The sequence below is a fragment of the Scylla paramamosain genome, chromosome 34 (genome assembly GCF_035594125.1).
Source record: "Scylla paramamosain isolate STU-SP2022 chromosome 34, ASM3559412v1, whole genome shotgun sequence".
NCBI classification, from domain to species: Eukaryota; Metazoa; Arthropoda; class Malacostraca; order Decapoda; family Portunidae; genus Scylla; species Scylla paramamosain.
Window position 1 is genome coordinate 7,756,772 of NC_087184.1, and position 13,448 is coordinate 7,770,219.

Below are 13,448 nucleotides of genomic sequence, written 5' to 3' on the forward strand. Positions count from 1 at the left end.
TAGAAGGCAAACAGAAATAGTGACTAGTTTTCTCCTTGAATCACGTCTATATTACATGGAAAGAAGACTCGCAGACATGAGGTTCAAGCCTGACCCTGATTACTGAGCTGTCAGCAAATAGAGCAGCCTCGGTGTGACCAGCTGATACGCGTCCAACACATGTCCCGTCCACATACTGCGCGACCTCCCTGCAACATCCTTTGATGCTACCGACACTTGACGGGTGATACGCAGTGGCGTTACGAGGTCTCTACACCGGCGTTTTTGTTACATGACGGAGTTATGTCAAGGTGTGGTGTTCGCGTGTGTGTACTCAGCTGTACGTATTTATGCTTATTTATTCTCTATCATAGTCGTGTACGTTCCTGTGCTCTGGTGTTTGTCATATTTGTTCTTCTTTCCTGTTGTTATAATATCGCTTGTTAGGTTTGCATTATTATTATTTTTTTTATACATATTTACTATATTGTGGGGATTTCTTCAAAGCGTCTAATAATAATACGTTTCAGCTGATTGTTAACACGCCACTCATAATCTCTCTCTCTCTCTCTCTCTCTCTCTCTCTCTCTCTCTCTCTCTCTCTCTCTTCGAGGTCCTAAACAAACTAGATCGCTTGTAACCACAATTTGCATTGGAATATGAGAGAGAGAGAGAGAGAGAGAGAGAGAGAGAGAGAGAGAGAGAGAGAGAGATTAAATTTTGTTTACCTTTTATTTGTACATTCTAAACGCCAGGTGCAGGTAGGTAAAGCTCACGATTGTTTTCATCATGAAGCAACACTGGTCGTTCTATTCTTGTACGTACAAATAAGATGAAATACGTCGCGATTTTTCCAAAGAGAGAGAGAGAGAGAGAGAGAGAGAGAGAGAGAGAGAGAGAGAGAGAGAGAGAGCGGGGGGGGAGGTAAATGACAACGAATCGAACAACTGCAGTACGAGTATGTGACCAGTACGATCACGCCTCGGCACGTCGGCTGCTGCTGCTAGTGACTGGTGCGCGCCAGAAGTACTGACGCAATACGGATTAAAATTGCATTCAGTGACACCACAACACTGTCAGCTGCTCTTCGCTATCTGTGTGGGCCTTATCGATATCAGCTAACGAGTACACAGCCTTACTATCACATATGAGTCAAGCGTGCAGCTGAGTAAGGCCCCGCGGTGACGTCACGGCGGGTGTTGCGATACGTATATGTGGAAATTCCGGAAGGTTGAGCAGTGTGATGGTAGGATTCAGTCAGTCTGGTTGCGTAGTGAGGGTAGTGTGAGCTTGTGCTTACGTGTGTGCGTTAATGTTCGCCCATATACACGACGAAGCTGTTTACGTATTACGCTACACAGGTCCAGAAAAGACGGTATGTTTGTATGTATGCCACTAGTCATGCCTACCAGTTTAGTCTTGTGAACTCCACTCCTTAATTTTTCTCTCACTCCTGTCATTGCTTGACTCATTCATCAGCTTCGTCATGAGCAACGTTTAAAGTATGGCGACCATCTCCATACGTTTCCCCGCCGTTACCACTGCTGCCGTTATCAGTCTCAAGGTCAGGCTGGCTCGTATCATGTCACCCTTGCCCGCCTCTATCGCCAGGCACTCGTGCATGCAGGACGCGTCTGGTAGTCAGTCAGGCAATCAGGTCAGCTAGTCAGTCACGTAGGTAGTAAATGCAACTCTATCACAACTAAGATTGCACCAATCAGTCTTCAGCACTATCAATCGCTTGCTTAATTGTGCGGTTTTTCTCTGCAAGCACTTTGTTTACCTCATTACCATCACTACCTCAGTCATTCGATACACACACACACACACACACACACACGCAGGCGTCGCTCCATCAACAGTGTCAGCAGTAACACGTTCCGCAACTCAGCACCGAGACGACTACAAGTTCGCTCCCTGTCCCACCATACTAGTACACGCACTGGGCACAGTAGGGCACCCGCATTTTTTTATGGAGGAGCCGCACTGCCACACTGGTAACGTATTGTGCTGAGTGTCCCGAGGAAAGTAGTGGTGTGGTGTGTGACAGCTTGTGGAGGTGGGCGGGGTAATTGTGCTGTATTAATGAAGGAAATGTGACGACGAACAAGGTTTTCTAGTGCGGGAGTGGCGGGGAGGGGGGGGAGGGGGGGCAAGGCAGGGTTGTGGTGGCGGTAGTGAAGGGATAAAGACACCATTGTGGGCAGTGGTGGAAGGAGGGGGAGGTGGCGCCGTGTATTAAGGACATGTATTTGGATCGGACTTGCTTTAGCTCGGCAGATCATCACCTGGTATACACTGGGACACAATTGCTATATGTATTCATCGTCGTGCAAACCGATGTGTTAGTCGGTTTTATAGGCATCGCCGTGTATTCTTATTGTGATGCCAGTGTCACGTACTATCGCGCTCGCCTCAGTGCAAAACATCCAGAGTTCGAATCTCGAATAAGTACGAGGGGGCGTCGTCTTTGTTGACTTGGAAAGAAATACGTAAATGTAAACGCGACAGGAGTGGAAGGCGTGGAGTCCATCTTGTGCATGTGTGGTGGCGGGAAGGAGCCCGAGGAGGTGCGTGCATGTGGCTGCTACATAGTACATGCATGAGACCACCAGGAATCGCTTGGATACGTACTAAAAAAAACAGTTCACCTCGCACCCAAGAAGCTAACACGCCAAGATATGCAGTGATTGTTGTTGTTGTTGTTGTTGTTGGTGGTGGTGGTGGTGGTGGTGGTGGTGGTGGTGGTAATAATAGTCGTGAATAACAATTTTACGTAAAACCTTTGCATTACTGTCAAAAAATACATTATTACATATGTAGCAGCTCACTAACTTTGATATATAATATTGTTCTCAAGTGCCACACATTCCTGACAACACCGCTTGCCAGTCATTCCATCTAACACACTAAAGCAAGTTCGCAATTATCATTATCATTATCAGATAAAGTAATATCTACAGATAGTGATAACAAACATCCTGGACGCCTTGTCCTAATTACCTATGGCAGGCTGCTGTTGAAATATTTATATGCAAGAGTTTTCATAATCTTGGTGATAACTTTACAAAGAGCATCATCAATGGGGAACAGTACTCTTAACCTGACTAATAATCTCTGTAGCCTTTGAAAATAGTCTATTAAAGTTCAGAAAGTTTCATAATACAGTCCTGGTTTGTCCCGTTTTCTATTCTTTCATCATCTGTATAATGCATGCTAAAACAAACTCTTAGTCATCATTTCCTGTTTCCTTTCGTATCAATATAATTCTTTTAATCTGCGTTTGTGGTAAGTTTATTTTCTTGACTATTTATTTATTTATTAGTTTTATAGGAAGTCATGATATTTTAAAACACTGTTGGTCATAAGTACTAACTTTTGGGCTGGCATATTTTGTTTGTGGGCGTGTGGGTGTGGCTGAGTGGGTGGACACCTGTGTGTATCCGCCTCTCCCAACACTGTAAATAGCTCTCTCTCTCTCTCTCTCTCTCTCTCTCTCTCTCTCTCTCTCTCTCTCTCTCTCTCTCTCTCTCTCTCTCTCTCTCTCTCTCCTTGTTTCACTTTGATGCTTTCATACATAGAGTTTCCTTCACTTTTTTTTTTTTATGTAGGAAGGATACTGGCCAAGGGCAACAAAAATCTAATAAAAAAAAAATGCCCACTGAAATGCCAGTCCCATAAAAGGGTCAAAGCAGTGGTCAAAAATTGGTGGATAAGTGTCTTGAAACCTCCCTCTTGAAGGAATTCAAGTCATAGGAAGGTGGAAATACAGAAGAAGGCAGGGAGTTCCAGAGTTTACCAGAGAAAGGAATGAATGATTGAGAATACTGGTTAACTCTTGCGTTAGAGAGGTGGACAGAATAGGGGTGAGAGAAAGAAGAAAGTCTTGTGCAGCGAGGCCGCGGAAGGAGGGGAGGCATGCAGTTAGCAAGATCAGAAGAGCAGTTGGCATGAAAATAGCGGTAGAAGACAGCTAGATATGCAACATTGCGGCGGTGAGAGAGGGGCTGAAGACAGTCAGTTAGAGGAGAGGAGTTGATGAGACGAAAAGCTTTTGATTCCACCCTGTCTAGAAGAGCAGTATGAGTGGAACCCCCCCAGACATGTGAAGCATACTGCCTGTTGTTGACTTAGGATTGTACTCCAAACTTTACCTCGTTTTTATTTATTTATTTTGTATTTATTTATTTATTGTTTTTTTTAATACACTGTTTTACATCTTTATTGTTGCTGTTCACTGTAGTTCATATCTTTTAGCTAAAGTGATTCACATTAATTGCAAATGGCGCTGTTTTAGTTACCAATCTCAGTATCCCGTGTTTTCCAATGAACTACAATACTCGTAAAGATTTTTTTTTTTATTTTGCATAATTGTATTTGCAGTTTTAACAGTATTCACATTGCACGTCTCCTTGGAGTCAATAAACAATTTATTTATCTATAATATGATTGTAAGCTCACATTAGGAGGCAGGAGCTAGCAGTCTGGAGCCTCGTGCAGGATCTCGACACACACACACACACACACGGAAATAGATAAGCAGTGCAGTTGGCCAAGGTATTTGATTTCCCACGCTTTGTCATCGTGCGTGTGTGTGTGTTTCTATCATTGTGTTATCATGGCAGCCAGTGAGTTCCTAAAAGACTCACATCGGTCGATTGCGTCGAAGGACTCAAATTCCATCATCATCATCATCATCATCATCATCATCATCATCATCATCATCATCATCATCATCATCACCACCACCACCACCACCACCACCACCACCACCACCACCACCATGCGCCGCCCTCATCGGTGTCACATCCTTGATCATATCCTCCTTCATGGTACAGTTGTGTTCTTAATGTTTTATCATGTTATTGAGTTCACTTGCCTTATTAGTAATCGGTATGACTCGCAGTTAAGTTTTAGCAAGCTAGTTAGGTATCTCCTGGCAGAGGTGATGACATGGGAGGCAAGATAGAGCTTGAGGCACTCTGGCTTTGAGGAACGGGGAGAGAGTACTGAGAGTGAGTTGAACCCTTGGAGTAGAGTTACGTGTGTGACTGTTGACGGTGCGAGAGTATGGTTGCCACCTGTGCCTACCTGTGTGACGTGACTGTACTGCGCGGTAACTTATGTAGTATATGGACATATGGAGAGGCATGTTTTCCTCTCCCTACCCAGTGTGACTTCTCCCCACTGAGAGAGACTGTGTAGCCTTTCCCAGCCTCCCGTGAAGCCTTACTCCCCTACACACTCCCCGAATCCCTCGAAGGTGTGAGACACCCTTTGCCTGCCGACTGAACGAACTGCTGAAAAATTGGGGGAAGGGGGGGTTCGTTTCAACACACACATTGCGAGTATTTGTTAGTCTATACCCACTCGGATCTATATTAATGGCTGTCTAGAAAATTAATAAAACCCAAACTCTCTCTCTCTCTCTCTCTCTCTCTCTCTCTCTCTCTCTCTCTCTCTCTCTCTCTCTCTCTCTCTCTCTCTCTCTCTCTCTCTCTCTCTCCTGTTGACAGTCGGTTAGATATATTTTCTGGCAAGACTGCAAAGCAAGATTAATATTCCCGAAACTGGTACAGAATCTGACCAATATAGATAATGGGAATAGCAGGTTTTATATTTTAAGATCCATGGGCAAAAAAAAAAAAAAAAATAATAATAATAATAATAATAATAAAAATAAAAAAGATAGAAAAGGTAGTTGAAGAAATATTCTAACTTTTGAGATGATATGATTATGCGCAAGGTGATAGTGTGAGGCCGTGCCCCACGGAGACGGCCTTTCTTGACAAAAGGTTGGTAGGCTGCAAGCACTTTGATCGTTGAGCATGTTGGCATATTTGCGGTGGAGCTTGTATTAAGTATATGATGTAAGATTCCCTTCCATATCTTCATTGAAATACAAACACTGAGATACATTGAAATACAAACATATGTGCGTTACTGCTTTTCGTAGTCGTAATTTGTGAGTGCATAGCGATCTATACCGATAATATTTTATTTATATTCTGTAATAAGTTGCAGAAAGTATATTACATTACGTTATTGCTGAAGTACAAAATAACTCTAAATATACTTAGAGGAGCAGTATGTTTTTTTTTATATTAAGTGAAGAAAGCTGAAAAAGTTTTTTAAAGTTTATGCCGAAAATATTTTAAAATTCGTGTGGTGACCATCAACAACACGCAGCAAGAAAAAGTGTCGTTGACGATCTTTTCTTCCTCACTTTTGTCTTGGTGTGCCAGCGACAGCTCTGGTGACGCCCTCGACTCGGTGGTAAGGTGGGTGAGCGGTTGGTGCAGGCAGTGGTGGGCCTGGAAATAAGGATGGAGGTGGTGGAAGGTAAGTAGAGGGTGGCGATGGTGCTACTGCCCCTCCAGTGCTTGATCCAGGCTGGAAACACGTGTATGGCTGCAGCCCTCACCTCTTCTGTGGGGAGGCACAGACTTCATGATGATGAGATCTGATTTGTTTGTCTCTTGCTAACTTTCCTCTTCTGCAGAAACTGCAGTTCGGTTTTTCACATTCTTTTATTCCTGATAGTTTCCCGCCAAATAAGTTGTTGCCAACCGTCCCTGTTATGACGCTGGCAGCAGTTTTCATAGTTTTGTTTTGTTGATATTATTTGGTGTGTGTGTGTGTGTGTGTGTGTGTGTGTGTGTGTGTGTGTGTGTGTGTGTGTGTGTGTGTGTGTGTTATTTATGATTTTTTTTCCCATCCCAATTTTCAGTACTTTCCTTTTTTCTCATTTAGGTGGCCATTCCATTTATTTGTATTTATTTTGCCAATTCTGCTTATTCTCTAAAATTAACATTTGAGGTTCTAGTTTTTGCTATTTTATTTATTGTTTGTTTATTTTATACTTATTAAAACTAGGTATAATAAATCAAATTTAAAAAACTTAAATATTTTTTCCCTAACTCAATTTATCAACATAATGCCATGAGTAACTAGTAACTCGCCCATCCCCTGTCTACTCAGTCTGTTAAGGAGGCCAGCTTTGGGCGGCCTGAGCAAAGTCATAGTGAGGTGGGTGGATCTTACATTATGAGCAGCCCATCCTGACCACTTCAGTGTCCATACATGATAGCACTAGTGATGCGTCGTGCATGAACGATCCGGCTCATAGAACTGGCTCTTAAATGAACAATAGGAGATGGTTCCCTTTTGAGAGCCGTTTGCTTGGGAGCTATTTCCATATTCATTTATTTATTATTATTATCATTATCATTATCATTATTATTATTATTTTATTATTATATTATATTTATTTTTTATGTATTTATTTATTTATTTATCTTTTTTCAAATGATGTAAAGTTCTAATAAGTTCACATTTATTTTGCCAAACATGACACGAACCAAGATTGAAAGGCATCATCAGAGTTGCAACATTTGATGAAAATAGCAGATTTTTGGATCTTTTAAGCTGTGTGATACTCACCAGCAACACTTGTCCTGTAGATGATATGTATTAGGGCAGTGGTTCTCAACCGGGGGTGTGGACACTACCGGAGGGGCGTGAGCACAGGATGGGAGGGGAAAAAAAATATTAATAATAATAACAATAATAAGAGTGTGGGCCAATACAATAATAGCTTAGCCAAGGGCTATCTGTCTATCCGATTCTATCTGTCTATGGCGGCATAGTTGGGAGTGGGTTGAGTGGGTGGCACAGAGAGGAGGGAGGCCCCAACTGCATTGATTTTTTTTTTTTTTTTTGGGGGGGGGTGGGCCGGAGGGAACAGCATGCAAAAGTTTAAAAACCCATGTATTAGAGCTTTCATTATGCTAATTCCTTTGTTCCTTTCCCCACATTTGCCTTTAACATGACAATGGTTTTCCTAATTATATACAGTGAAAGGATGTAGATTCTTAAGTTCTCAGTGTGGTTTTATATATGAAATTTATGGTGATTCTATTTTACAAAATGTTTAATATGCAATGTAATTGACATCCACAGTTACTTTATATGTTCAAAATGAAAAATATATTGGGGAGATCATATTTCTGTGCCATATTTCTAGATATTGTTCAGCTTTGCTTAAGTTAATGCAGCACTAAATGAAGAGCTGCTTGGGAGCAGAAGAGAGCTGACTGTCTTTAGTGATAGAGCCGAATGAACTGGTTCTGTGAAAAGAGCTGGAAATCCCATCATTAGATAGCACAACATTTTTCAGTTTTATGTGAAATAGGTTTGATAATTTCTGCTGGAACAGCAGTGTTGTAGTGCCTTCACCCCCATCCCTCTGCCCCCTCCCTTTTTTTTTTTTTTTTTTTTTTTTTTTCTTCTATATCAATCATTCTGTTTAGAGGGTATTTAGTGTAATACTCTGTTATTAAAATACCCATGTATGTATTCCCATTCATTAATTTCCAGAAATGAGTAAGAATTCACAGTGGAAGTTGACAGAAAATGGAGTGCTTGCCCTTTATGAACAGCATTTCAAGAAGGAAGTTAGGGTTCAGGTGAGTATTGACTGCTGAGTTAGACTGAATAATTGATATAACATGAATATATGACCCATTTATGTCTCTCTTATTCTTTTCTTTCTTTTCTCCTAATCATAGCACTTGCCCTGTGCTTTTCCCTCTCTTTTCCTTAAAGTTCTCCCTTAACTTCCATTTCCTAGTTTTGCCTGTTTTTCTCCTCATTCGTGCTCCCATATGAGTGATGTACAGGTGTGGTCATTGCATCATTCCTCTCTCCATCCAGGTAATCTTCAAGACCTATATTGATTCCACCTGTTACCTGCGAGTGTCAGATGGCCAGCATCTCTCCCCTGTTGTTATTATAATGTGCCAAATGCATTCGCACACCATGTTTAGCGTCGGGGCAATCATAGCTATCAAGGAGGTAAGAGAGAGAGAGAGAGAGAGAGAGAGAGAGAGAGAGACCTAATTTCACTAATAATTATTTCTTTTATTAAACATAAAGCAAAAACCACACTGTATTCCTTTGTTTTACTCCTGCAGAGACGGTTGGTGCCTTTTGATGATTACGTAGAGGATGATGGGCCTCAGTGGTTCATGAAGGATTATGGCGTGCACCACCTTTACATTGAGAGGTACATCTTGGTGGCCAGTCACACTGATGTCGGACAAGTTCTAGGTTCTCTTCATCATAATGGCGACTACCGTGAAAATATGAAACTGATGCTTTCTGTCTTGGTGAGTCTCAAGGGAGTCCTGTGCTACATGAAGTTGTCTTGATCCTTAAATGTAGTAATGCAATGTGTTGTTTGATGTGATTATGTGATATGGAAGAGATACTTCCTATTAGTGAGTTCTGAAGGATTTATTTGGTGTGTTTTGCTTCCTTACATTAGATTGCCTCTATCCTTTGATGTGCTAGGGTCAGAAGTGAAGAGTTATATCTACTTATATCTACTTAAGTTGCTAACTGTCTATCTCTAATGCCTTAATGACCACAGTAGATGAGCCTCCACCTCTCTGTCCCCTTAAAGGGGACAGAGAGGTTCCCCTTAAACAGCAGTGTTTCAGTGATCATTATGTTGCAAGTTATATGCATAATTACAATCATGTGCTTCATTGTTCAAGTGTATGGAGGCAAATAAACTCAGAAATATTGATGATGGAGAACTGTATAATGCTATATGGATTTCCCTTGAATATATTTTGACTGTTTCTTCTTTCACAGAGCAAGTGGATTCCTGAGGATGAACAACTGCAGTGGGTGTGTAACAAATGCTGTCATTTTACATATGTTATTATTTTATTAATTGTAGAAGGATTAACTAGTTACAGTGGCAACCAAACAAGTAAAGCAAGAATCCAAGATAAGCGTGCAGTGCAAAAGAATACTTCCCTAACACTTACAGGGTTAGGAGACAGTGGTAGCTGTGGAAATGTGAAATCAAGAAACAACCTGTGTTCTCTATCTGTGGCTAAATAATTATACAAAGTAGCAAGGGTAAACCAATTATGACATCAGGCCCCGATGCTGAGGTGTGGGTGTGCTTCACAGTGCATGGATAATTAATTGGGATCTGTCTGCTCTACACTGAGACCCGGGATTGATGGTGGATTATAGTTTGGTCTTATGGGACATAAGGATATGTGCATTTGAATGGTGTGTATGTGTATGAGAAAGAGAGAGTGTGTATACATATTTGTTGAATTGTATTTATTTCATATAAGTATTCAGACTTTATAATTGGTCCTCCTTTCCTTCCTCTGTCATACTGAAATAACAGTGCACTGTTTCCTGGGAAAAATAAGACTGGTTGTCTAAAATGAAACAGATTAAAGCTTGAGATTACCACAGATGTTGTACAGCACCCACTTTCACCTCCCTGGCATTGTGCACTACTTGTGGATGGGTTTGTTCGCCACTCCAGGGAGGATTGTCATGGTTGTTTTCATGTTCACCTTTCCCTTTACATGGGACTTGGCTTTGTATGGCAATAATCAGAAGTGCACTTAGATTTTATACTATTTATATATTATCTATTATTATCAGTATTATCATTAATATATTCTCTCTCTCTCTCTCTCTCTCTCTCTCTCTCTCTCTCTCTCTCTCTCTCTCTCTCTCTCTCTCTCTCTCTCTCTCTCTCTCTCTCTCTCTCTCTCTCTCTCTCTCTCTCTCTCTCTCTCTCTCTCTCTCTCTCTCTCTCTCTCTCTCTCTCTCTGCCTCTGCCTCTTGTCAGCAGGAACATGACTCAAATGAAATCCACCTGAGACAGGAGGAAAGAGACCGTTTAAGAGAACAAGGCAATAGCTTTTTCAAACAAAATGACTTCAACAGAGCCATTGACTTCTATAATGTGGGTAAGTTCTTGAAACTGTTGCACTCACAGCCTGTGTTGGCTCCTATGGCTGGCATAAGTTCAAACCCTACTAAGGGCTGGTCACCTCTGGGATGTTTTTCCCTGCCAAATGGGGCAGTTACTGTTCCCCCTGATTAGTGGGATAGGGTGTATGTGGTGTGTGGGGTCACAGTCTTACCTAATTGGTAATAATGAGCACTGAGTTTACACTGAGATGGTAATGGGTGGTGGTTGTGGGTCCATTCATGATCAGGCCTTGTTGAATTGTACACACACACACACACACACACACACACACACACACACACACACACACACACACACACACACACACACACACACACACACACACACACACACACACACACACACACACACACACACACACACACACACACATTTAGTGGTCCTCGTTCATCTTTTTAGGCTTTGGTTTGAGTAAATTTAAATTTATATGAATATTAAGTCCAGGCTTTGTGCTTCTTACATTTTAGAGATAGTGAACATGTTGGCTTATAAGATGACTGGATACTAATGAACATCAGTATGTCTTTACTCGACTTCAGAGTTACACACACACACACACACACACACACACACACACACAGAAGGGTCTCTGACATAGAAGCAGTAATCATTCCATTGAATACCAGAATAATACTTTATCATGTCCTCCCAATTATCTTAAACTGTAGTACTATTTTCCCTTGTTTGTAATGCCTTCCTGTGACCATCACTTTAATTTCCTTGCCCTCACCACTCACCAGCTAAAGTTGAGGATCCTTATGACTACCGGGTGTGGTCCAACTGCAGCCATGCTTACTTCAAGCTGAAGGAATACTTGCCAGCACAGCTACATGCCATTGTAGCAACGAAGCTGAACCCATTCTTTGAAAAGGTGAGTGGCAATTAATGTTACTGTGTACTATTTACAAAATTTCATGAAAATTGGAAGATGTGGCTTGCACAGTTGAATATTCTGTATCACTTAGAAAAAGACTGAGAGGAGTGGTGTGTGCAATTAAGTGGTCCTGAGATCAAAACGTTTCAAAAACATTGGGATTTGTCTCATAAGAATTCATGTGCAACTGTGATAAATGACAAAAAATAAATAAATAAATAAATAAATAAATGTAAGAATTTGGAAGAACCATTCTATAAAATTGATTGATCATCTGTAATACATTAATACACTCAGTATCCTTTCCCTACCAGGCCTATTACCGAGCAGGACAGGCAGCACTCAGGGAGAGGCGTTGGTGGGATGGGGAAGAGTATGCTAAGTGCGGTATCTTTATCTGCGGTGAGACAAAGGAATTGCGGCAGATCCTGGACGACTCAATAAATATCCCCAATGACAACCAAGGTGAGGGATGATTGCTGGGTGCTGTGATCTCTGGGTGGGTTGGGGGTCATGGTAGGTGGGCAGGACAGATGGACAGGAAGAACAGGAAGCTGGATTGTAATGGCTTGTAGGGAAGAAGAGGGAATGAGGAAGAGGTTCTGTTCTTGTATTTACTTGCCTTCACTGTGGTCAGCACTTTGTAAGGAGCAGTGTTACAGCTCATTGTCCTGAAAGTTAAGATGAGATTTTTCAGCAACATGTTAGCTAATTTACTTGTTTATATTTTGTTGTTCAAAATGAGTAACAAGTAGCAGGATTTTAGCAGTTGGGAGAAATGGATAAGAGTTTGGTCAGCAGCTATGATACTCATGTGAGTGCTCAAGCAAATTTATATTTGTGATTTGACCATATTGTTAAAAAATATAACAGCATGATTTATGAGTAATATTTTCAATATTGCATATTAAGATGTTTTATATATAATTCATTATTACTGTATATTTTTGGCAGCATGAAATAAGTTTTCGGTGTTTCCTTTGACCATAGTGGTCAGCTCTTACTTTTGTAAACATGCATGCCTGCCAGATGGTGGAAAATTCAGAAGATTCAAGAGCACGGACATGAGAGCAAGTTAGGCTGTTGTGCACATACACACAACATCCAGCTTTGGATTTTTTTTTTTTTTATGTAGGAAGGGCACTGGCCAAGGGCAACAAAAATCCAATAAAAAAAATGCCCACTGAAATGCCAGTCCCATAAAAGGGTCAAAGCAGTGGTAAAAAATTGATGGATAAGTGTCTTGAAACCTCCCTCTTGAAGGAATTCAAGTCATAGGAAGGTGGAAATACAAAAGCAGGCAGGGAGTTCCAGAGTTTACCAGAGAAAGGGATGAATGATTGAGAATACTGGTTAACTCTTGCGTTAGAGAGGTGGACAGAATAGGGGTGAGAGAAAGAAGAAAGTCTTGTGCAGCGAAGCCGTGGAAGGAGGGGAGACATGCAGTTAGCAAGATCAGAAGAGCAGTTAGCATGAAAATAGTGGTAGAAGACAGCTAGATATGCAACATTGCGGCGGTGAGAGAGAGGCTGAAGACAGTCAGTTAGAGGAGAGGAGTTGATGAGACGAAAAGCTTTTGATTCCACCCTGTCTAGAAGAGCAGTATGAGTGGAACCCCCTAGACATGTGAAGCACACTCCATACATGGATGGATAAGGCCCTTGTACAGAGTTAGCAGCTGGTGGGGGTGAGAAAAACTGGCGGAGACGTCTCAGAACACCTAACTTCATAGAAGCTGTTTTAGCTAGAGATGAGATGTGAAGTTTCCAGTTCAGA

The 13,448-nt window shown here is 41.5% G+C and overlaps 1 protein-coding gene across 1 annotated transcript in view; it reads left to right on the plus strand.

The window, feature by feature from the left end:
* The first annotated feature begins 1,053 nt into the window (after nt 1-1,053).
* The window catches only part of LOC135089959 (RNA polymerase II-associated protein 3-like), a 19,642-nt gene continuing 7,247 nt past the window's right edge, over nt 1,054-13,448 (plus strand). Inside the window, exons 1-8 of the mRNA XM_063986146.1 lie at nt 1,054-1,354; nt 8,359-8,447; nt 8,695-8,835; nt 8,955-9,149; nt 9,640-9,675; nt 10,652-10,772; nt 11,539-11,669; nt 11,987-12,137. Coding sequence (XP_063842216.1) covers nt 1,192-1,354; nt 8,359-8,447; nt 8,695-8,835; nt 8,955-9,149; nt 9,640-9,675; nt 10,652-10,772; nt 11,539-11,669; nt 11,987-12,137 — 1,027 coding nt within the window. The 5' untranslated portion in view covers nt 1,054-1,191. The remainder of the gene's footprint in view (nt 1,355-8,358; nt 8,448-8,694; nt 8,836-8,954; nt 9,150-9,639; nt 9,676-10,651; nt 10,773-11,538; nt 11,670-11,986; nt 12,138-13,448) is intronic.